The sequence below is a fragment of the Hypanus sabinus genome, chromosome 3 (genome assembly GCF_030144855.1).
Source record: "Hypanus sabinus isolate sHypSab1 chromosome 3, sHypSab1.hap1, whole genome shotgun sequence".
NCBI lineage: Eukaryota > Metazoa > Chordata > Chondrichthyes > Myliobatiformes > Dasyatidae > Hypanus > Hypanus sabinus.
Genome location: NC_082708.1, coordinates 111,008,152 through 111,030,448, shown reverse-complemented (window position 1 = coordinate 111,030,448; position 22,297 = coordinate 111,008,152). Strand labels below are relative to the sequence as shown.

At 38.8% G+C, this 22,297-nt stretch overlaps 1 protein-coding gene across 4 annotated transcripts in view; it reads right to left on the bottom strand.

The window, feature by feature from the left end:
- Nucleotides 1-22,297, bottom strand: part of rapgef2b (Rap guanine nucleotide exchange factor 2b) — a 357,783-nt gene that overhangs the window by 267,563 nt on the left and 67,923 nt on the right. For all 4 annotated transcript variants that reach the window (XM_059964949.1, XM_059964950.1, XM_059964952.1 and 1 more), the window contains exons 2-3: nt 9,768-9,838; nt 7,429-7,485 (exon numbers count right to left, since the gene is read on the bottom strand). In XM_059964949.1, the coding sequence (XP_059820932.1) occupies nt 7,429-7,485; nt 9,768-9,838 (128 nt within the window). The remainder of the gene's footprint in view (nt 1-7,428; nt 7,486-9,767; nt 9,839-22,297) is intronic.

The window sequence follows — 22,297 nt, the reverse complement described above, 5'->3', positions numbered from 1 at the left end:
TTGTGTGAGATTTTCGCTGGGATTGAGAATGCTGTAATGATTGCAGAAAAGTATGACTTTAATTTTGAAAGAGCACATAGGTTTAGGGCTTATTTGTAGGATGGTTAGAGTGCTTACAAAGAAATGTATGATAGAAAGATGTGCGCAGCTAAGCAGTCAAGCATACCGTCGTTTTTCAAGCCTTCCACATCAGTCATAGCAGATGCCAAAACTCACCCTTCGACATCGAGGCAGGCAGACATGGAAGAGGGTGACCTGCCTGCCCTGATGGAAACACGACAATGAGATGACACCCCAGTCTCCTCTACTTCCCACCACCCCAACCTCCGACGACTCAGCCTAACACACCACCATCAGTGTGCTCTCTGTCTTCCCGATTCCGCTAAGTGAAACTACACCAGACGTACATTATTTCTACTTTATATAGGCTGTGTATTTTTATGTGTTACTTGGTAGCTTCATAGCTTAAAGGTTACTGGAAAAAGTGTTTCTGCCGGGAGCACTTGTGCCATGTGTTTCTGCTGGGAGCGTTTGCGCCATGTGTTTTTGCCACGAGTGCTGCCAAGAGCGCTTGCGGGTGAGATTTTCGTTGCAGTGGACAGTACTGCAATAATTGCAAAGAAGTATTCCTACATTAAGTAAGCTGTGTATTTATCAAATCATTCCTGCTTTTACTACATGTTACTGTTATTTTAGGTTTTATGTGTAATTTGGTATGACTTGGTAGGTTATTTTTTGGGTCTGCGAATGCTCACAAATTTTTCCCATATAAATAAATGGCAATTGCTTCTTCACTTTACGACATTCTGGCTTACCGTTTCATAGGAATACTCTACCTTCAAATAGTGGGGGAAACCTGTAACCCCTTGTCCACTAACTCCAATAGCAATCCCATAGTTAGAAATCTTTCCTGAGTGAAATGTACTATGGAAATGCTTTAGCAATACATTTATTACACTGACCTATCAATGACAGCACCTCATTGTCTAAGGTCAATGTATATGAGAGAAATTACCCTGCTATAACCAATTCCACTTAACTGGATTTTTGCTATTAACGTACAAGATAACACTTAAGTATTACATAAACTCCATAGCAGGTCATGGTTGCCTGGTATGGAAACACCAAAGCCCTTGAATGGAAAACCTTATAAAAAGTATTGGATACAGCACAGTCCATCATAGTTAAAGCCCTCCCCACCTCTAATTACATCTACAAGGAAAGCAGCATCCATCATCGAACCCCCACCACTAGCTTCAGGAACTGTTATTATACCTCAACCATCAGGCTTTTGAATCAGAGGGGATAACTTAACACACGCCAAAATTGAACTCTTCCCAAAACCTATGGACTCACTTTCAAAGACTCTTTTTCTCATGTTCTCAGTATTTATTGCTTATTTGTTTTGTTTTATTTCTTTGTATTTGTTGTGACATATATGTATGTACAATGTACTGTGTATGTTAATCAAAATGGCTTCTTTGGTTTGCTACAGTAGGAATGCTTTTATGTTTGCTAAATGTTTTCTCTTGCAGTTGTTTAGCTTTGGACTTGCTGATATGGGGACTGTATTCATTTTTTAACCAATGGGGAATATTATTTTGTCTTGTGAGGCTGGGAGCTTGGGGGTTTCGTGTCTTTTGAGGAGAGGCGGGAAGGAGACACCAAGGAATGTGGGCATGCGCTGCACTGCTCGGTCGACCACTGGGGGTGGTCCCAGGTGCGAGGACGTGGAGGTTGCAGGAAAGTGACGAGGGGTCGAATGTTTCGATGGTTGAGTTCCAACGATGTGCACTAAACTGACTGAACTTTGATAAATTGGTGCCTTTTACTTTATTTTCTTTTCCTTCATATATACTATATTGCATAGTACTCTTTTAGTTTTAGTAAAATCTTTAAAGTGTATTCCATAACGGTATCTGGTGTGAGTTTGATATTGTGTGTGTACGCGCGGCATAAACTTGATTCTCACAGCACCTGCTTGTACGGAAGGCGGGGTTGGTGAGTGGCTGGATCTCCTTTCCCCCTAGACATATACCAGCCTGTTGGGTAAGTGTTACATGTACGTAGATACTACATTTACTTTGAACTATAAGGACAAGATATCTGCATTAAAAATCAAGATCAACATCTAAAACTCTATCTCAAATAACTCAACTCCTTAGCTCTAATTAACCTGACTTGGTATTAACATTTCTGTTTAAATATAATTTTTTAAACTTTCTTTGTATCAGGTATTTTGTGGAAACTTTGTAAAGATTAACTTTAAGTGCTTAGTTAAAAAATTGTGGTTAAATATATTGCATCTACTTTCAGAACAGTGAATGCTTTGGCAGTCTCTGTATTCCAGTTGGTTTAGAAAGATAAGAGTTTTGCTTATCGTACAATACATTTGCTTTGACTTTCTAGCTAAATGTCATAGCTTTGGCATGGTCAAATAAGACGCATTACATGCGGAAGAATTAAGAAAAGTGTGTGCAAATTTTACAGATCTTTCGATGGAAAACATTAGTGCTGACCAGTATAAATAACGTGGCATAGTTTACATCTGGCAGTTTTTTTAACAGTTACCTTAACTTTGTTATTTGATTACCAAATTTCCTAATTAATTCTGCTCCTCACTAACAATTATATTTAAAGTCTTCATACATAGAACTTTACAGCACATTACAGGCCCTTTGGTCCACAATGTTGTGTCGACCATGTAACCTTCGCTAGGAACTGCCTAGAATTTCCCTAGCGCATAGCCCTCTATTTTTCTGAGCTCCATGCACCTATCTAAGAGGCTGTTAAAACCCTATTGTATCTACTTCCACCAACATCGCCGACAGTGCATTCCACGCATCCACCACTCTGCGAGAAAAACTTACCCTGACATCCCCTCGATATCTGTTTCCAAGCACCTTAAAACTATGCCCCCTCAAGTTAGCCATTTCAGCCCTGGGAAAAAGCTTCTGGCTATCCACACGATCAATGTCCGTCATCATCTTATATATCTCTATCAGGTCACCTCTTAACCTCCGGCACTTCAAGAAGAAAAGGCCAAGTTCACTCAACCTATTCTCCTAAGGTATGCCCTTCAATCCTGGCAACACCGTTGTAAATCTCCTCTGCACTCACTCTATCGTATCCACATCCTTCCTATAGTGAGGTGACCAGAACTGAACACAGTACTCCAAGTGGGGTCTGACCAAGGTCTTAAGTAGCTGTAACATTGCTTCATGACTTTTGAACTCAATCCCATGGTTGATGAATGTCAACACACCATACACCTTCTTAACAACACTGTCAACCTGCAGTGTCCTATTGATACGGACCCCAAGATCTCTCAGATCCTCCACACTGCCATGAGTCTCACCATTATTATATTCTGTCTTCAAATTGAATCTACCAAAATGAACCGGTTCACATTTATCTAGGTTGAACTCCATCTTCCACTTCTCAGCCCAGTTCTGAATCCTATCAATGTCCTGCTATAACCTCTGACAACCTTCCAGACTATCCACAACACCCCCAACCTTTGTGTCATCAGCAAACTTACTAACCCACCCCTCTACTTCTTCATCCAGGTCATTTATAAAAATCACAAAGAAGAGGGGACCCAGAACAGATCGCTGCAGAACACCACTGGTCACCAACCTCTGTGCAGAATATGAACCATTTACAACCACCCTTTGCCTTCTGTGGGCAGCCAATGCTGGATCCACAAAGCAAGGTCTCTTTGGATCACTTGTCTCCTTACTTTCTGAAGCTGCCTTGCATGGGGAACCTTATCAAATACCTTAATGAAATTCTTATACACTACATCCACTGCTCTACCTTCAATGTGTTTTGTTACATCCTATTATTATCACACCATTCAAGAATCTGCCTCCCTATTTGATCCTCGATATCTCTGTTGTTTTTTTTGGGGGGGGGGTCTATAAAAATACCCAATAGAGTTGTTGCCCCTTTCCTATATCTGACTTCCACCCACACTGACTCAGTGGACAATCCCTCCATGACTTCCTCCTTTTCTGCAGCCATGACACTATCCCTAAATAGCAATGCCACACCCCCACCAATTTTGCCTTGCTCTCTGTTCTTTTTGAAACATCGAAAGCCTGGCACACTCAACAGCCATTCCTGCTCCTGAAATATCCAAGTCTCTGTAATGGCCACAATGTCACAGTTCCACATATTGCTCACACTATCTCATCCACCTTGCATCTCAAACCATCAGACTTGAGTGCATCTTTGCTCTAACATCTGTCTATCCTTCCTCACAAGCTCCCTACAAGATATTTCTACTTGTGCTCCAATCTCCCCATCCACTGCCTCTTCATTCAGTTCCCACTGCCCCCCCCCCCCGGCAAATCTAGTTTAAACCCTTCTCAATAACATTAACAAACCTCCCCACCAGGATATTGGTCCCCCTCGGATTCAAGAGCAACCCATTCTTTTAATACAGGTCACACCTGCCCCAGAAGTGGTCTCAATGATTCAATAATCTGAATCCCTGTCCCCTGCTCCAATCCTTCAGCCACACATTTATCCTCCATCTTATTCTATTCTTATACTCACTCTTGCATGGCACAGGCAGCAATCCCAAGATTACTATCTTTAAGGTCCTGCTACTCGGCTGCCTTCCTAACTCCCTATATTCTGCTTTCAGGACCACCACCCTTTTTCTACCTATGTCTTTGGTACCAATATGTATCACGACCTTTGGCTGCTCACCCTCCTGTTTCAGGATATTGTGGACGTGCTCTGAAGCATCACAAACCCTGGCACCTGGGAGGCAAGCTACCATCCTAGTTTCTTTCTAGCACCCACAGAATCGCCTATCTGTCCCCCTAACTATAGGTCCCCTATTACCACTGCCATCCCATTCTATTCCCTACCCTTCTGAGCCAGATGGCCAGACTCAGTGCTAGAGCACGGCCACTTTTGCTTCTCCCAGGTAGGTCGCTCCCCCCCCCCCCCCGCCCCAACAGCACTCAAAATGGAGTACTTATTGTTAAGAGGGACAGCCACAGGGGTATTCTCCAATACCTGACAACCCCCTTCCTTCTCCTGACGATCACCCACTTATCCATCTCCTGTGGCCCTGGGGTGACTACCTGCCTGTCACCTCCTCACTCTCCCTAGCAAGCCAAAGGTCATCAAATTGCGGCTCCAGTTCCCTAACTTGGTCTCTAAGAGCTGCTGCTTGATGCACCTGGCACAGATGTGGCCATCAGGGAGACTGGTAGTCTTCCAGACATCCCACATCTGACATACAGCACAGAAAATTGGCCTCCAGTCATACCCACTATTCTTGTTAGAGAGGGAAAAGAAAGTAACCTACCTTGCCTAGGCCCATCCTCACCGAAGCCCCAATAAACCAAAGCCCTACTACTCTGACTTACACTACTCCAATGACCGCTCCACTAAACAGAGTCTCTATTTCGGAGCTTTCACAGTATCCTTGCGTGATGACAGGCTACTGAGTGTGCAGTTCTCCCCGACCTGTGCAAAACTCACTCTTTCTTCAAATCAATTAGTCAGCTGCTAACGCGCCAAGCCCTGCAAAATGCTTTTTCAAACTTTTCTTCCTGACCTGTGCGAAGCTCTCTCTCTCTCTTCCAATTGATTGGTCCACCACTAATCCTCTACTGAACTGCCCTATAATCACCTTTGTCCTAAGAGCAACTCTGATCTTCCCAGCAACAACAACCTATATATTTTATTTAACATCTTTAAACTTTTCAAAACGCTCAAGAAGCTAAAGATAACACCTACCAACCACTTCATGAACTGGGGCAAAGTAACTAAATACTTAATCACAGAAACAGAAATTAAGGACCGTCTTTCCAGAGCTTAGAATTTGAGCAGCTGAAGGCTTGGATGCAAAAATGGTATGAAAAACATTACAAATACAGAAGAATTAAGATTAGAGGAGTGCAACTGTTCAGACAATTCGAGAAGGAGCAATTTAGAATTTTAGAAAGGAGAGGAGTTTTATGAAGTTTGTGGTTTAATATTCAGCCTTCCTTCAAGTTAAAACCAGTGTAGTTTAGTGATCAAAGCATGCAAACTAAATACAAGGGTTAGGACATAGACACTGGAGTTTTGGTTTATCCTAAATTAAAATGTGGAAGATGGGATGTCAGCTAGGAATGAAGCGCAATAGTCAAGTCAAGAGATATGAAAGCCAAGAATGATAAGCAGCAGTTGATAAAAAAAATTAAAATGTTGGTTTGAAACTTATTTTGAGGTCAAACAAGTTGTGAACAGACTCATTCAAGCACGGTTACCAGAGAGAAAAATAGGTGTCTAGAGAACAGAAGTTGTGATGGAAGTCGAGAGAGTAAAGTTGTAGTGGAGACCAAAGTTAATGACTTGGTTTCATCAACTGCATGTCCATGATGGACACAAAACAGGATTTTAGAAAATAAATGATTTCCTTACTTCTATATTTTGGGTAAATCCTGTCTGCTCCATCTCTAAGGGCTCTACATTATTTCAGTGCAAAGCTGGAACTGAACATTATCTAGAGATCATTATCATCAACTAATATTTGTATTCTATGCCTTTGTTAATAAACTTGAGTACAACACTTTTTTTATAATTTTCAATTTTATTAATAGGTTCCAGATTAATAAGAGATTTATTTAGTTGCTATACAGATATCCTAATCTAATCTTTATTTATTCATAGCAGATAACATTTGCTTAAACTTGCAAGGTGACACAAAAGAATTGAAGCCTGACAGCTGAAAAGAAACATTTGATCCTGAACAAATATTCCCAGAACCCTATCCCCAAATTATTCTCTAGAGCGCACAACCATCTCTGAAATTTAATTCTATTCAAGTCAATGGGGCTAAATTTGATGCTAAACCCCTCTACTCTCATAAATGTAATACGTGGATGAATTTCTAAGTACCAATCTATTAAAACGAGTTAACAAACTTAATATCTGAATAATTTTAAAATCACATCCAAGGAGTTCAACATTATCACTGCAGGATTCTCAAATTTTGCCGTATTGAAACACTTAATTTTATTAAACTTGCATTGCGAAATAGGAGACATCAGACTACTGAAACATACACAAAATATTTCATTATATTTGTGAAGAGGAGCAATTGGAATACAATGCATTCAAGTGGCAACCAGAATATTTCTGGAGAGAGAACAGATTGAGAAATACAGGGAAAGAAAGTAACTAAAAAGGTTTGAAATATCAGCAAGTTTATTTTGCCATACTGTTCTTACAATATTCATAATCAAATAATACTTCAAAATAAAAGAATTGAGCTTCATCAAATACATAACATCAATTACATAAAAGATCGGGGCACTATTGTTACATCGAGAATATTTACTTTACAATCTGTATTTGTAATGCATTCATATAACCAATTTAATACAAATATGTCTAAAATCAAATGAATTCACTTACTAGTATAGGACTTCATTTGCCTCATGCCTTTCATATCTGACAGTTTCACACATTAATCTGTAACAGAAAAAATGAATACGTTGGTCATATCTTTTTCCTCCACCAACAGTGACGGCCATACCTCTATAAACAACTTAAGTGTCCTTAATTACTTATATTCTAAGACTAAACACTAAAATATGGAAGTTGGGGTCCTAAAGAAAAAAATACAAACCCGAAGATAAATAACAGATATAAAAGACTGAAGACAATTTTGATTTTTGATATGCACACCCTTTCAAAAAACATGAATTGAAAGGGTAAACAAGACTATTTTGACTGAAAGGGGAAGCATATTTCTCTTCTAGGCAAAGCAGTGAACAGCAAGTTTCACATCAAAATTGTGTGTATCGTGGGGAGCGATCTCTGCACAAACACTGCAAGGATGAACAAACAAGGCTCAGAAAAGAATTGTCACTCCAGAAAGTGAACCGAAAAAGCAAAACATGCCTGATAGTTAAAGAGTCTAAGAGATAGAAATTGTACAAGAAATATTAAAAATCATCTATGTGAGGCAATGAAGAGAAATTGAAAGAGCAAATGACAAAAATGTTGAAATGCTTGTGCACAAAATGTCAAAAAGTTGGAAACAAGGAAACAGTAAATAACAACAAACAAATTTGTGAAATGAATTGAGACCATCCTTTATCATTCTAATGCAGCCACATGAATGAATGCACATAGCTAAATAGATAAAAGGATCTCATTTGGGTCTATCTTAAACAAACTTGAAGGGCAGCTGAGGTGGTGATTGTGACTGATGGGCTTCAATTCACAGAAGAACCAAAAAGCCCTGAGGCCACGTCATCAGGGAATGGAGGAATGGGACTAGCTAACCTTAGAGCAGATACGATTAAGGCTGGAAAACTGCAAACTATAGAAATTGCATAGATCAACTGAGGAAATTAAGATGTACAATAAAAAAAGAATTCAGTATGGGAAGAAAGGCAGAAATTGACTTAGATTGGTTATGGATCATGGAAAGAAGGCAAACTGAACTTTGCAGTTAGCAAAGTATCAGATTGAAGATCTTGGTTCTAAAGCATCCAAACAGGAAGATAACTTAAGAAACAGCAGTCATCAGTGTAGATAATTCAAAGACAGGCATTCAAATCTGCAAAGTAGACAACAGTTTGCCAAATTGCAAGCTAACTTAATGACAACTTCAGGGTAGAATCCAACAGAACAAACTACTGCAAGTTCAGAATAAAGGTGTACTGCAGAAAAATATTTGGTCAGTGCCATCTCAACTGTGCAAATGATGAGGTATTCAAACGCAGCTACATTTTCCTTCAAAACACCAGTGACTGTACTTCAGGAAAACACTTCTTTGTAAAGTTTCAACACATATTGACCAGGATGAGTCCAGAAACAGAGCTGAAAAGTTTTGACACTTGAAATAAAACAAATAGGAAAAACAACAGATCTTTGCAACACCATTTCTCCCTTTTATAGTGACTTACTGATCGCAAAATGAGAACTACAAGCACTGAAAATTCCATTCATATCTGCAAACACCAAAAAAAGTAGAATTTCAACAACACATGCCATCAGCTTGAGTTGCCAGGCTACAATGACTTTAAAAAATCTCAGCCAATAACCAATAGTTAATACCAAATGCACAAGTGACTGAGAATCTACAGTACTGTGAAAAAGTCTTATGCATCCAAGATTTTTAATATGGTTTCAGATGGTATGGCCTCCACAGAGCCCAGATCTCAACATCATTGAGGCTGTCTGGAATTACCTAGAGAGTCAAAATCAAGCGAGACAGCCAAAGACTGCAGAAGAACTGTAGCAAGTTCTCAAAGATACTTGGAACAACGTACCAGCCGGTTTTCTTATAAAACTTCACAATAGTGTACCAAAGAGAACTAAGAACTGATGCCATTTTAAAGACAAAGGGTGGTCACACAAAATATTGATTTGACAAGGTTTTTTTAAATATACTTTTTACTGCTCTTTAGTGTTTTTATTATATTTAGCTTTTCATTTCATTTTTGAAAGCATCTTTGCTTTATAGAATTCATTTACACGTGCCTCAGACTTTGCACAGTACTGTATTTCTAAATTCTCTATATTGTATAACTCTATATTCTCTATAACCTTCATTGTATTAAAATACATATTACAACTATCATTTAATTCCTAAATATATCAAAATCATTCAACCTAAGGAAACCAACATATTTATAGATTTTTAAGTAAAATCACCTTTATTAATGATGTACAGTAAAATGGGTGAAAAACTATTGCAGTGGATAAAGTATACTCTACATTCTCCTGAAATTTGTTATTACCTCAGCTGATGTTCTCTCAGGTTTGACAGTGCTTCCATTCCATGAAGATAGGAATAAACTATCTCCAAATCCTACAAAGAAACAATTGTCAAAAATAATTAGTTATTCAATATTACCTTGTTAAAATTTCAATAGCAAATTATGAAAGTTTCTCTTTGTCATTTTCATTTACTTTAAATGTTAATATGAAGAGATTACACTTTGGAAAAAATATAATCAATCTAAATTATTTCTGAAAGTATATATTGAACACCTACAATTTGCCACCATATAATGATACTAAATCAAATCCTTCTCCGAATCAGTGCTGTTATGTATTTTCAAACTATTATCAATTAGACAGCATAAGAAGTTTTTTTAATCAAAAAAAATTTCCCCAAGAAATGACATTACATTAGTCATTCAAAAGTATTTTCCAGTGCAGCAAGAACCTTTTCCTATTATTTGAAGATACTATAAGTCACGGGTTCCCAACCTGGGATCTATGGAAGCCTCAGTTAATGGTAGAGGTCCACAGCATAAAAAAAGTTTGGGAATTCCTGCTGTAAGCAGTCCCCTATTGGAAATGTGATGCAAAATTAACTGTCAGACCCTGTTGCACCCAGCCTTCCCCAGTAGTTCTTTCTATCTGTTCTTTCTCCATACTTCTGTTTACTTGTTCTAAGTATATAGATGGAATCCTGCAGGATTACAGGATTCTAGAGGCCTCAGCTGAACCTAGGGCTCAGACACTATAATCCTAAGGTCCATCACTGAGAACACCTTATAGCCTTTGAAAGATAGCAAAGTTGGGGGTCAGAACTTTGGCATCACTCAAAACTACACGATTAAGTTTTTAAACTGTTTCTCATATGCAGAATTAAACATTATTAAAATAGTTGCAAATTATGAAAATACAAAGAACAAAAAACAATAAAAAATATTAAAATGCTGATTTAATCATTAAAAATATGAAATAAAGGAGAAAAGCCACTAATGTTCCCATTGTGCAGATGAATAATTCCCATTCAGCTGGATGGGATCAACAAAGGGCAGTTCCCCACTATAATGATGAGGAATTCCAGCAAAATTAGACTTGACTGCTGGACTCCAAATGGAGTCCAGAGTCTCATGACAATGAACTTTACATCACTTATCATTAAGTGATCTTCTCTGGTCTTTCAGCAGGTCCCCAACATCCTGACTTGATTCACTATGAATAGATGAATATCCTTTGGAACCATAAACCACAACCCATCACCACAAAGCATTTAACATAAAGTACTCAAAAAAGATCAAAATAAAGTTGATAAAAATTGCATGTCAAATTATCTTCCACAACTAAAACAATTATGGTATCCTGCTGGATTCTATACTATTCTAAATCGTCAGGTAAAGTATGTCATAATAAAAGATAGAAAAGAAATAATGTATAAATTAAAACATCTTGTTTGCAAGATATATTTTATACACACACACACAAACACACACACTTGTCGAACATTGAGCTTTAAGTTGCAAACAAGACACTATGATATATCTCAATCTTGCGGAAAGTATCCTTTTCAAGTGGGTGCAAATGGCTTTAATCAAGGATTTACTGTACATAAATACTGTCGTATTTACCATCTGCCTGTTTTTATTTCTTCCAGTTAGATAGTTCTAGCACATGGGAAATGTGCGTAGCTATTTGAAACAAGGGAAGAATTTTGGTAGAAATAGAGCCTTTTTAATCAGGACTGGATTTTTTTGTAAAAATCAGAGAGGCTTTACATCACAACCACCCAACCTACAGGATAACATTGCTACAAAACAGCTGGCTGAATTCACAGCTAATCATAGTTTTGATACTTATTTATATAGAGATTCAGCACAGTAACAGGCCATTCTGGCCCAGTTATACCTATGTGACCAGTTAACCTCCTAATCCCCAAGTGTGTGGAATGTGGAGGAAACCCACATGGTCATGGGGAAAACATGGTGAAAATAATGTTACATGTGTTGACATTCATGCCATAATTAACTACACTAAAACTGAAAATTCTCTACTACACAAAAGCTAGTCAAATATGGTTAAGTACTGAAGAGACAAGCAATACTGCATCACAAAATCCAACAACTAAAAGTACTGTATTCAGCACAGTGGACAAACTTCTACTGTACTTTATTTCAATAAATTCTCACATTAAAATGGAATGGTAAATGATATAAACAAAATGTGTTAACCATTCAAAGTCAGCATACCAATCGAAACCACTAACATCAAAGATGAACTCTTTGAAGTAAAAAAAATTGGATTTGTACTGTGCCTTTGTAGTATTACAGCTCAATGATCTTTACAGAAACAAACAGAAAATTTTAAAACCCCTGCTGATTCGGAATAATGCTCAAGATTCGGTTTCAAAAAATATGCAATCAGGAGTGGTTGAAGTGAATGCATTTGTGGAAAGTGCTTGAATAAATACCGTAAATTCCAGACTATAAGCCGCTACTTTTATCCCACGCTTTGAACACTGCAGCAACACTGCGGCCTATACTACGGTGCGGCTAATGCATGTTTTTTTTTCATGCCGCCAAAAACATTTTGCCTCGTAACAGTAGACCAATAAAATTGATGAGTAGTTCACAGAGGTCCAATGAAATTGTACGATAAATCAAGCGCACTTTCACAATTAAATTATTGTAAATCAGTCATTTGTACTCACCCTCATCAACATGGAAAACACTCGAAGAAAAGCATATGATGCAGCTTTTAAGTTAAAGGCAATCAATCTGGCGGTTGAAGAAGGAAATCGAGCTGCTGCACATAATCTTGGCATAAATGAATCGATGGTGAGACGGTGGCGACGCCAGCATGAAGAACTGAGTCAATGCAAAAAGACGACAAAAGCTTTCAGAGGTAATCATAGCAGATGGCTCGAACTTGAAAACTTTCTTGAAGACTGGGTTAACACACAGAGAGCAGGCGGCCGCAGTGTTTCCACCGTGCTGATCAGACTGAAGGCTAAAGCAATCGCCACCAAAATGAAAATCAAAGATTTTAGAGGTGGGCCATCGTAGTGTTTTAGATTTATGAGACGAAAAGGCCTGTCCTTCAGGATACGCACGACTCTGTGTCAGCAGCTCCCTCCCGACCACGAGGAAAAGCTTGCTAACTTCCGCACATTCACTCAAACAAAGATAGCAGAGAATTCCATCGGGCCAGATGATATCATAAATATGGATGAAGTACCTTTGACGTTTGACCTGCCTCTCACTCGGACTGTTAATAAAAAAGGTGACTCGTCCATCACACTGAAAACAAGTGGCCATGAGAGAACACATTTTACTTGTGTTCTGAGCTGCACAGCATCCGGACTAAAGCTTCCACCGATGGTGATTTTTTAAGCGGCTGACAATGAAAGTTCAGTGAAAGCTGCCATCAAGAGTACAAACTCAATTCCAGCTGTGATTCCTGGGGGCACCACGAAGTATTTGCTGCCACTGGACATCAGCGTGAACTGGGCATTTAAAGTGGCGCTGCGCGTTGAGTGGGAGGCTTGGATGACGAGCGGCGAGAAATCCTTTACCAAAACAGGACGCATGCGAAGAGCATCTTTAACTCAAGTCTGCCAGTGGATCCTAAATGCGTGGAGCCGTGTCACAACATCCACCATCACCAGCGGGTTTCGAAAGGCTGGACTGCTGCGTGATGAAGAGGACCGCGTGCGCTCAAGTGAGAGCGACAACGAAGAGACTGAAGTGAGTGACAAGATCCTGAGGTTTTATTCAATTCAGACACTGAAGAAGAGGACTTTGATGGTTTTAGTGCGCAGGAGGAAGATGAAGAAGGCGATCAATAACTTTTCCTGGTAGGCTGCAGTAAATATATTTTTTTTTACCAGTCGTTAGGAGATATTGGAATGTTGTTTGTGCACTGTTCAGTAAAAAAGTATAGGCAATGTAATTTGTGTGTTACCGATACGTATGTATATTTAAAAGTAGCTGTGTTACAGGCACTGTTCGAAAAAAAGCATTTGCAATATATATTTGTTTATGTTACCATACAGATTTAATTAAAAGTTAAAAAATCCTCAAGTCTAATATCTTTCTGTGTAAATATATCATATTACAACGTGGGACACCTGCGGCTTAAAATCCGGTGCGGCTTGTACAAGTACAAAATTGATTTTCTTTCTAAAATTAGAGCGTGCGGCTTTTAATCAGGTGCGCTCTGTAGTCCGGAATCTACGGTAACTAGTATCATCATCCTGGCTAGGATTAGTAGAACACCCTCCCCCTCAGCTATCAACTGCCAGTTTCTCCTTCCCTCATTTTCTCATTCTGGCTTCCAGACCCTTCCTTCCCAGTCCTGATTAAAGGTTCATTCTCTGAATTTCAGACAAAGAATCTAAAAAGCATACAGTGTATATTCAAGATAAGCGTTCAGCTAGTACTAGGCACCTTCACACACAATGATATCTTTTCTGTTGTAATTGGCATGCATTCTGATTCAACTCTGGAACAGAAAGTGGCCAAAATGCAATTTCTGAGGAATTCTAGAAGTAACAGAGAAGGATAGGAACAGAAGCCAATTGGGTGATATTCTGACTTAAGGATATGATTAATGTTGCCTAACCAGTTGGGTGTTTCTAGCATTTTCCTGATTTTATTTCATCTATACTCTGACCACATTTTATACTTCTATATGATTAAGAATGGAACCAAGAGAAGGTTGTTGAAACAGTCCTTCATCTAATTCACTGGTCTCAGCAATCACAAAGAATGCCACTTGTCATTTTGATTAGAACAGTTTCAAAGTTGCTACTTTGATACAAGCCTGACTGACAATATTCCAACATGATATTGTAAGAAAGAGGCTACGCAACTGAAATCAATTTTAAGAGACACACAAAAAAAAGGCCGGAAATTAGGGCAGGGTTTTCCATTAATAGGCATATCAACAATTGATTACTGAAGGGGCTAGAGTCAAAGGGAAGGAAAGAGAATCTGATAAAACACTAAATCCAAATATTGTCACTTGGGCCACTATCTCAACATGGTGCAAAGAAAATTAAGGCATGGATCTTCCCCACTTCCTCCTCCCATAGACAAGCAAAATTCAGCCCATCTGTTGTGCAAAATGGACAGGATTTTCAAGTCTCAACAGATCCACAAAAAAAACCGAACAGCAACAACCACAATGTTTTTTCACCAACTCCCTCAAACAGCTAAAATATGGATTATCTGTGGGCTGCAGACCGGTGGTTGGGGACCACTGATCTATGTCACATTTAGCTGTCAGAATTTGCAACTATTCAGTATACCACAAACCTGATTCTAATGAAGACAATCATAAATTACAGCTGTGTTATCACAAACACAGTGGATATTGAACCTCACTTCCAATAAGCGTTCTGCTGGATTGGAGTTAATAAAATGTTCAACCATCATCTCCATGCAGAACCAAGATCACTCCAAATATCTGCTATTCATTTAGTGCAGAGAACACTGGCATATGTGCATTTTCAGAGGCTAATCTCCAAGCCTTTGCTGGCTTCATCATGATTGAATGGATGGTACCCTACCAACGCCAATCACTTTAAAAGAAATGATACAACAGGTGTAGGCATCTATAATTGGTCGTCCCTTCAGGAATATAGAGGGTGGAAGTGAGTACTTAGGAACTAAATTTATCATCATGTGCTGCATCATAATGTGGGTGATCATTTATTTTTGACCATGATTGTTCTTGGCGAATTTTGTACAGAAGTGGTTTGCCATCGCCTTCTTCTAGGCAGTTTCTTAATAAGTCTGGAGGCCCCAGCCATTATCAATACTTTTCAGAGTACTGACTTTTGTCTGTCTTTGGGAGGAAGAAGTGGGTACAACCCTTGCATTGATTCTCTTTGCACCATGTTGAGATAGTGGTCGAAGTACCAATGTTTGGTTTGAGTATTTCCTCAGATTCTCTCTCCTTTCTATTCAAAACTCTCATGGCCCCAGGAGGGCAAAAAGGGATCATGAAATACCTTCAGCAGCTAAAATAAAGGAGAATATACTCCTACAAGTATATTTGGAACATGAGGTATAGGTAGGAGAAGAGTAGGTCCAGGCAGAAAGAGTGATGTTGGCATTTTTGCCTTCATACATCTGATTATAGGAGCTGGGACACGTTACAACTTTACAATATCGATGAGACTGAACTTTAGGAAAGACGTGACTGCACTGCGGAGAGAGTACAGAGGAGATTCACTGGGATGTTCCGTGTATTGGAGAACTTTAGTTACAGGGAGAGACTGGATATGTTGGGTTTGATTTTGAGAACAAAGCAGAGAGATGACCCAGTCTTTAAAACATACAAGGGATATATAAGAACATGAGATAAACAGTCACCAAAGTCTTTTTTCCAAACCAAACCCTACTTACTACAGAACCCCAGAGTAATCATGGCCTCATCCTTGAAATATTCTTTGTCATGTCTATTCCTTCCTGCACTCTAGCAACACTAAAATTTGTTCTCCTTCCCCGTTTTGATAAAAGATATTCATCTTAAACTATAGCTTATCCAGCCACAAATGTTGCCTAACGAGTTGGATGTTTCTAGCATTTTCCTGATTTTATTTCATCTATACTCTGACCACACTTTATACTTCTATATTCAAAAATAATCTGTTCCCTCCACAATTACATAAATGAGATCGTCTCTGCAGCATATAGAAGCTTAACTGATGCATATTTAATATACCAAAAGATTGAAAAGAAAGGAAAACACTTTTGCAAGGAACACTCAAGTTTCCAAGCAATAAGAGTCTTATTTCAAATTAAAATACATCTTCTAATACGTTCATGAGAAAAAAAAGTTATTCAATCCCTGAAGCCACATAAAAAATCCAGAAAAATAATGGATTTAAGCTTCTTTTTATAAACACAAAATGAAAAATTGTTCATAAAATCAATACAGCTTTCCATTTCAAGGTTCATCAAGACTCTTTGATGAAGTTTTCAGTTACCAGACATAGATTTAAAAAATGCCTGCAGCCTAAGCTAATGGAAACATAAATTCTTCATATGTCAAGTTGTTCCTGTACAATGGAATTCACTGAAGGAAAGAATAATCAACACTATTAAGATGTGTTGATACCAAATGCAATGTTATAGTCTTAACTAACATACATTCCTGAATATAATACCAAGCGGTTATGTCTCACCTTCATTCAGAAGGTTTCTCATGCAAAAAGCTGTTGAAAATCTTGTATGGATATCAATTACATTTCTATTTTTCAAAGATAAAGAAATATCCAGGAATTATTTATGGTGAGTAAATCGAAGAAACATCAAGAGAAAGTTGTAATCTTGATTATTAAGCTTAAATAATGCACAGTACAACAAGATTAATATAAAATTATTGTCTTTAAGTGTTGGTTGCAACTGTTTAGAAGCTTGTTGTAAGTGCCATTCCTGACACACAAACAGAAAACAGCTAGCAAGGGTAGAACTGCTTCACAGCTCGTGAGCCAGGTTCATCCCTAACCTCTGGTACACTGTACATGGTCTTTGTGTGTTCTTCCTGTGCCAGCACATTTTCCTTAAAGTACTCTGATTTCCTCACATATCTCTGAGTGAGAATTGGAAGATTAATTCATTACTGTAAGTTGGCCCTTATGTGTTGATGAATAGTAGAAACACTGTGGGAAGAGTGAGGTGGGAGATGGGGAATTGATGGGAATGTGGGGAGTACAAAATAAGACAAATGTGCATGGATTTTGATTGTGGAATGGCACTTAGTGATACAAAAGGGCTCACTTCCATTCTGTATGACTTTATATCTTTGTGCTTTGAGGACCTGCTATAGGCTGTCCATCTTTCTGAAACATATGGGAAGTTCAGCTTGGCAGACTATGAGCTTTGATAGGTAGAATAAAACTACACCTCTGTGCAAATCCCTGCAACCTCTGGTGATCCTGTGATCTGTCTCAGAGCGTGATATCAGAAGATCTTTCAAGAGGGTGAACCCTTTGAAGGCATCTGAGTCTAATGGTGTACCTGGACTCAGAAAACTTGTGCTAAACAACTGGCGGGACTGTTCAAGGACATCTTCAATGTCTCACTGCTGCAGTCAGAGGTTTCCACCTGCTTCGAAAGGAGAACAATCATACCATGCCCAAGAAAAGCAGGGTGTATTGTCCAATGACTATTGCCCAATGACAGTCACACATCTACTATGATGAAGGCTCTGAGACCTGGACCCACAGCAATTTGCCTATCGCCACAATAGGTCTACAGCATGTGCTGTCTAACTAGTTCATCACTTAGCCTTGGATCACCAGGACAATAGTAACAACTATGTCAGGTTGATGTTTATTGACTACAGATCAGTGTTCAACATAATCATACCTGCAGTTCTAAACAACAAGTTCCAAAACCTGGGACTCTGAATCACCCTCTGCAACTGAATCTTCTCTGGGAGACCACAGTCTGTGTGGATTAGAAATAACAGGTGCGTAAAGAAGGAAAAGAAGATCATCAAGGACACCAGTCACCCTAACCATAAACTGTTTCAGTTGCTTCTGTCTGGCAAACAGAATTGCAGCCAGGACCAACAAGCTATGGGACAGCCTCTTTCTACAAGCCATTAAACTTACAAATTCACATGTCTGTACATTGTGATGGAGTCATAATGCAAAGATTTTACTCCCTCACGTTATGGGACGGATGTAAGATTTAAATACATTCAAACTCAAATCTCCTCCTTAATGACAATCAACACTGGGTACCTCAAGAATGCATGCTTAGCCCATAGCTCTACTCCCTCTACACTCATGACTGTGTGGCTAGGCACAGCTCAAAAATGCCATCTATAAATTTGCCGTCAACATAAATATTGTTGGTATAATTTCAGATGGAGATGAAGATGTGTACAGCAGTGAAATAAATCAGCTGGTTAAGTGGTGTTGCATAAACAACTTTGGAAGACCAAGGAATTGAGTGTGGACTTCAGTAAGAGGAAGCAGAGGTAACACACACCAGTCCTCATCAAGGGATCAAAAATGGAAAGGGTGAGCAGTTTCAAGTTCCTGGGTGTCAACATCTCTTGAGGATCTATCCTGGGCAAAACACATTATGCAATTAAAAAAGGGCACGATTCTGGCTATGTTTCATTGGGAGTTTAAATTAGTATGTCACCAAAGGCACTCACAACTTACTACAGACGTACTGCATAAAGCATTCTAACTGGCTACATCACCGGCTGGTAGAGGGGCCAATGCTCAGGATTAGGAAGTTGAGAACCCCTTCTAGCTCCATCATGGGCACTAGCCTCCCCAGCATCCAGAACACGTTCATATAGTGATGCCCCAAAAAGGCAATATCCACCAATAAGGACTGCCATCACCCAGGTCATGCCCTCATGTTTTTGCTACCATCAAGGTGGAGGTACAGAAGCCTGAAGGCACACACTCAAGTTTCAGATACAACTTCTTCCCCTCCACCGTCAGATTTCTGAATAGACAATGAACCCATGAACACTACTTCAGTATTTTTCCCCTCGTGTTTTGTATGTTATTAAATTTAATTTTCTTTTTGATACATATTTAATTTTGTAATTGTTTTTATTATTTGGTATTGCAATGTACTGCTGCTACAAAACAACAAATTTCACAACATAAGCTAGTGATATTAAACCTGAATTCGCTTCTTGGCTTCAGCTGTCCAGTTCTTTGCAGACTTCTTCACCGGTACTGTACACTTCAGTCTCTGTAGGCAGACAGAAGCATCACGGCCAGGTGGTCAGATTTACTAAAGTGCAGGTGAGGGATGGAGCATTAGGTGTTCTTGATACTTTATTCTGTATCTTGAGTAGTGATATTTAACTGCTGTCTAATAGATAGTACCTTTGAAAAGAATACAGTCGACATTTTGGGCCAAGACTCTTCATCAGGACTGGAAGAAGAAAGTGATTTTTTTTCCCCTCTAGTCCTGATGAAGGATCTCAGTCTGAAACATCAGCTGTACTCTTTTCCATAGATGCTACCTGACCTACTGAGTTCCTCCAGTAGAGTGAGTGTGAGTGTGAGTGTGAGTGTGTGTGTGTGTGTATGTTGGTTGCTTGGATTTCCAATTTCCAGCATCTGCAGATCTTCTCTGGTTTGAGATGGTTTCCTTGTTTTGACTAAGCTGTAATTTGAAGATTAGAACTAGCACATCAATATGCATTATAATTGCTATAGCTTTCTAATTTTCACTAATTCTAAATCGTACTCTTCAGAAAAATACACAAGGTATTTATTTAAATGAACATCTACTAATAAATCCAACTACAATATATTGTCTTTATAATGCTTCTGTATTGTCATTGCAGCAAGGGCAAATTCAGTAGGCTAAACAGATGTAACAAGGAACATAAAGACAAATCATGCAACCCTCATATATAAAGCGCACGTGAATAGATATTACAAAGAGTTCCAGCACAGGAAGAAAGTCTTTGATAGCATTAAGATTTGCAAATGTTATTATGGAGCAAGAAGAAACAAGTGATGTTGGCAAAGTCATCTTAGCAGTTTACATAATGAGTCACAGTCTAATCACATATATTGATCTACTTAAAAAGGTCAAAAAGATCAGTAGGTAGCTTGATAAAATTTAACAAAGTAGGGTGACAATCTTTTTATTTGATCATTATCTTACCATATTTAACTGATCAATGCTTAACTGATTTAATTTGATCATTATCTTACCATATTTAACTGATCAATGCTTAACTGATTTAATATTTAACTGATCAAAGATTCTTCCAAAGATATTTAACTACCATCTAATAAATATTTTCCTTGTTTTGGCTCAGCTGTAATTTCAAGGTTAAAGCTAACATACCACAATATAGAATAATTGTTATATTTTTCCTATTTTCACTAATTCTAAATTGTGTCTTCAGCAAAACACACAAATGTTTTATTTGATCCAGCAGGGGAAAAAAGATACTGAGGTAGTTGATGCACCATCAATAACTCTCGGAGACAGGAGGTGAACGATAGGCATTTATTAGCAGCAAAAGAGACCACGACATCTTGGAGACTGAGGGAGGAGCAGTGCCTTCAATTGCCTTTATACAGGGATCTGTGGGAGGAGCCACAGGAGCAGTCAGCAGAGGGGCGTGTCCAGACAGGTATACATAGTTTACCACAGTAGTGTTCATCGGTTCATTGTCCTTTCAGCAATATGATAGAAACATAGAAACCCTAAAGCACAATACAGGCCCTTTGCCCACAAAGTTGTGCCAAACATGTCCCTACCTTAGAAATCACTAGACTTCCCCATAGCCCTCTATTTTTCTAAGTTCCATGTACCTATCTAAAAGTCTCTTACAAGAAGAGGAAATTAAAGAATCTGAAAGAAATACACGCAGTTTTGGGAGAAATACAAACTCCTCACAGGTGTGGGTGGGAGTTGAACCCTGGTTGTCTGTACTGTAAATAGCTGTGCTAATTTATGATGACTAATTATACTATCTTATAAACAAGGAATAACAGCACCCAATAAAATGCTGATGAATGAAGGGACTTTGATATACATGAATAAAGATCCTTCAAGGCAGAAACAGAGGCAGGTAAGACAATGCAAGAGACAAACAGCATACTTACTTCCATTAGTTACAGATTGTGTACTTACTTTACTGAATTGTTAGGTCTCAGCCTAGTTACACCCATGGAGTATTGTGTGCAGTTCTAGATACTACACTATGGAAAGGATATGAAAGCACTACTTAGGGTGCAGAAATGATTCACCAGGATGTAGCCTGGGAAGGAATATTTAAGTCATGAGCAGAAACGGAATCCACTAGGTTGTTTTCCTTCAAATGAGTGTCTGATAGAGGTATGCAAAATCATCAGGTGCACTGACATGGGAAGAAACTTCTCCCTTGAACAAGTTAGGTCTTTATTCTTTGGAGCATAGAAGGTTGAGGGGGGACTTGATAGAGGTATTTAAAATTATGAGGGGGATAGATAGAGTTGAAGTGGATAGGCTTTTTCCATTGAGAGTAGGGGAGATTCAAACAAGAAGACATGAGCTGAGAGTTAAGGGGCAAAAGTTTAGGGGTAACACAAGGGGGAACTCAAAGAGTGGTAGCTGTGTGGAACGAGCTTCCAGTAGAAGTGGTAGAGGCAGGTTCGACATTGTCATTAAAAAAAATTGGATAGGTGTATGGGCAGGAAAGGAATGGAGGGTTATGGGCTAAGTGCAGGTCAGTGGGACTAGGTGCGAGTAAGTGTTCAGCACAGACTAGAAGGGCCAAGATGGCCTGTTTCCGTGCTGTAATTGTTATATGGTTATACTCAAATTTAGAAATCACAGGTTTAGGGTAAAAGCAAGAGGTGTTAGAATTGGAAACACACTACTAAGGGGATAGTGAAGACAAACCCTCACATTTAAGGAGCCTTTTAATCATCAAGGCACAGAAGGTTAAGGATCAAGTATTGGATACTATATTAGTATAGATGGGTGATATTATTGCAGATGAAAGCAAGTAGGTTCTGGAAATGGATTATCAAATGGCCTGTTTCTGTGCTGCACGC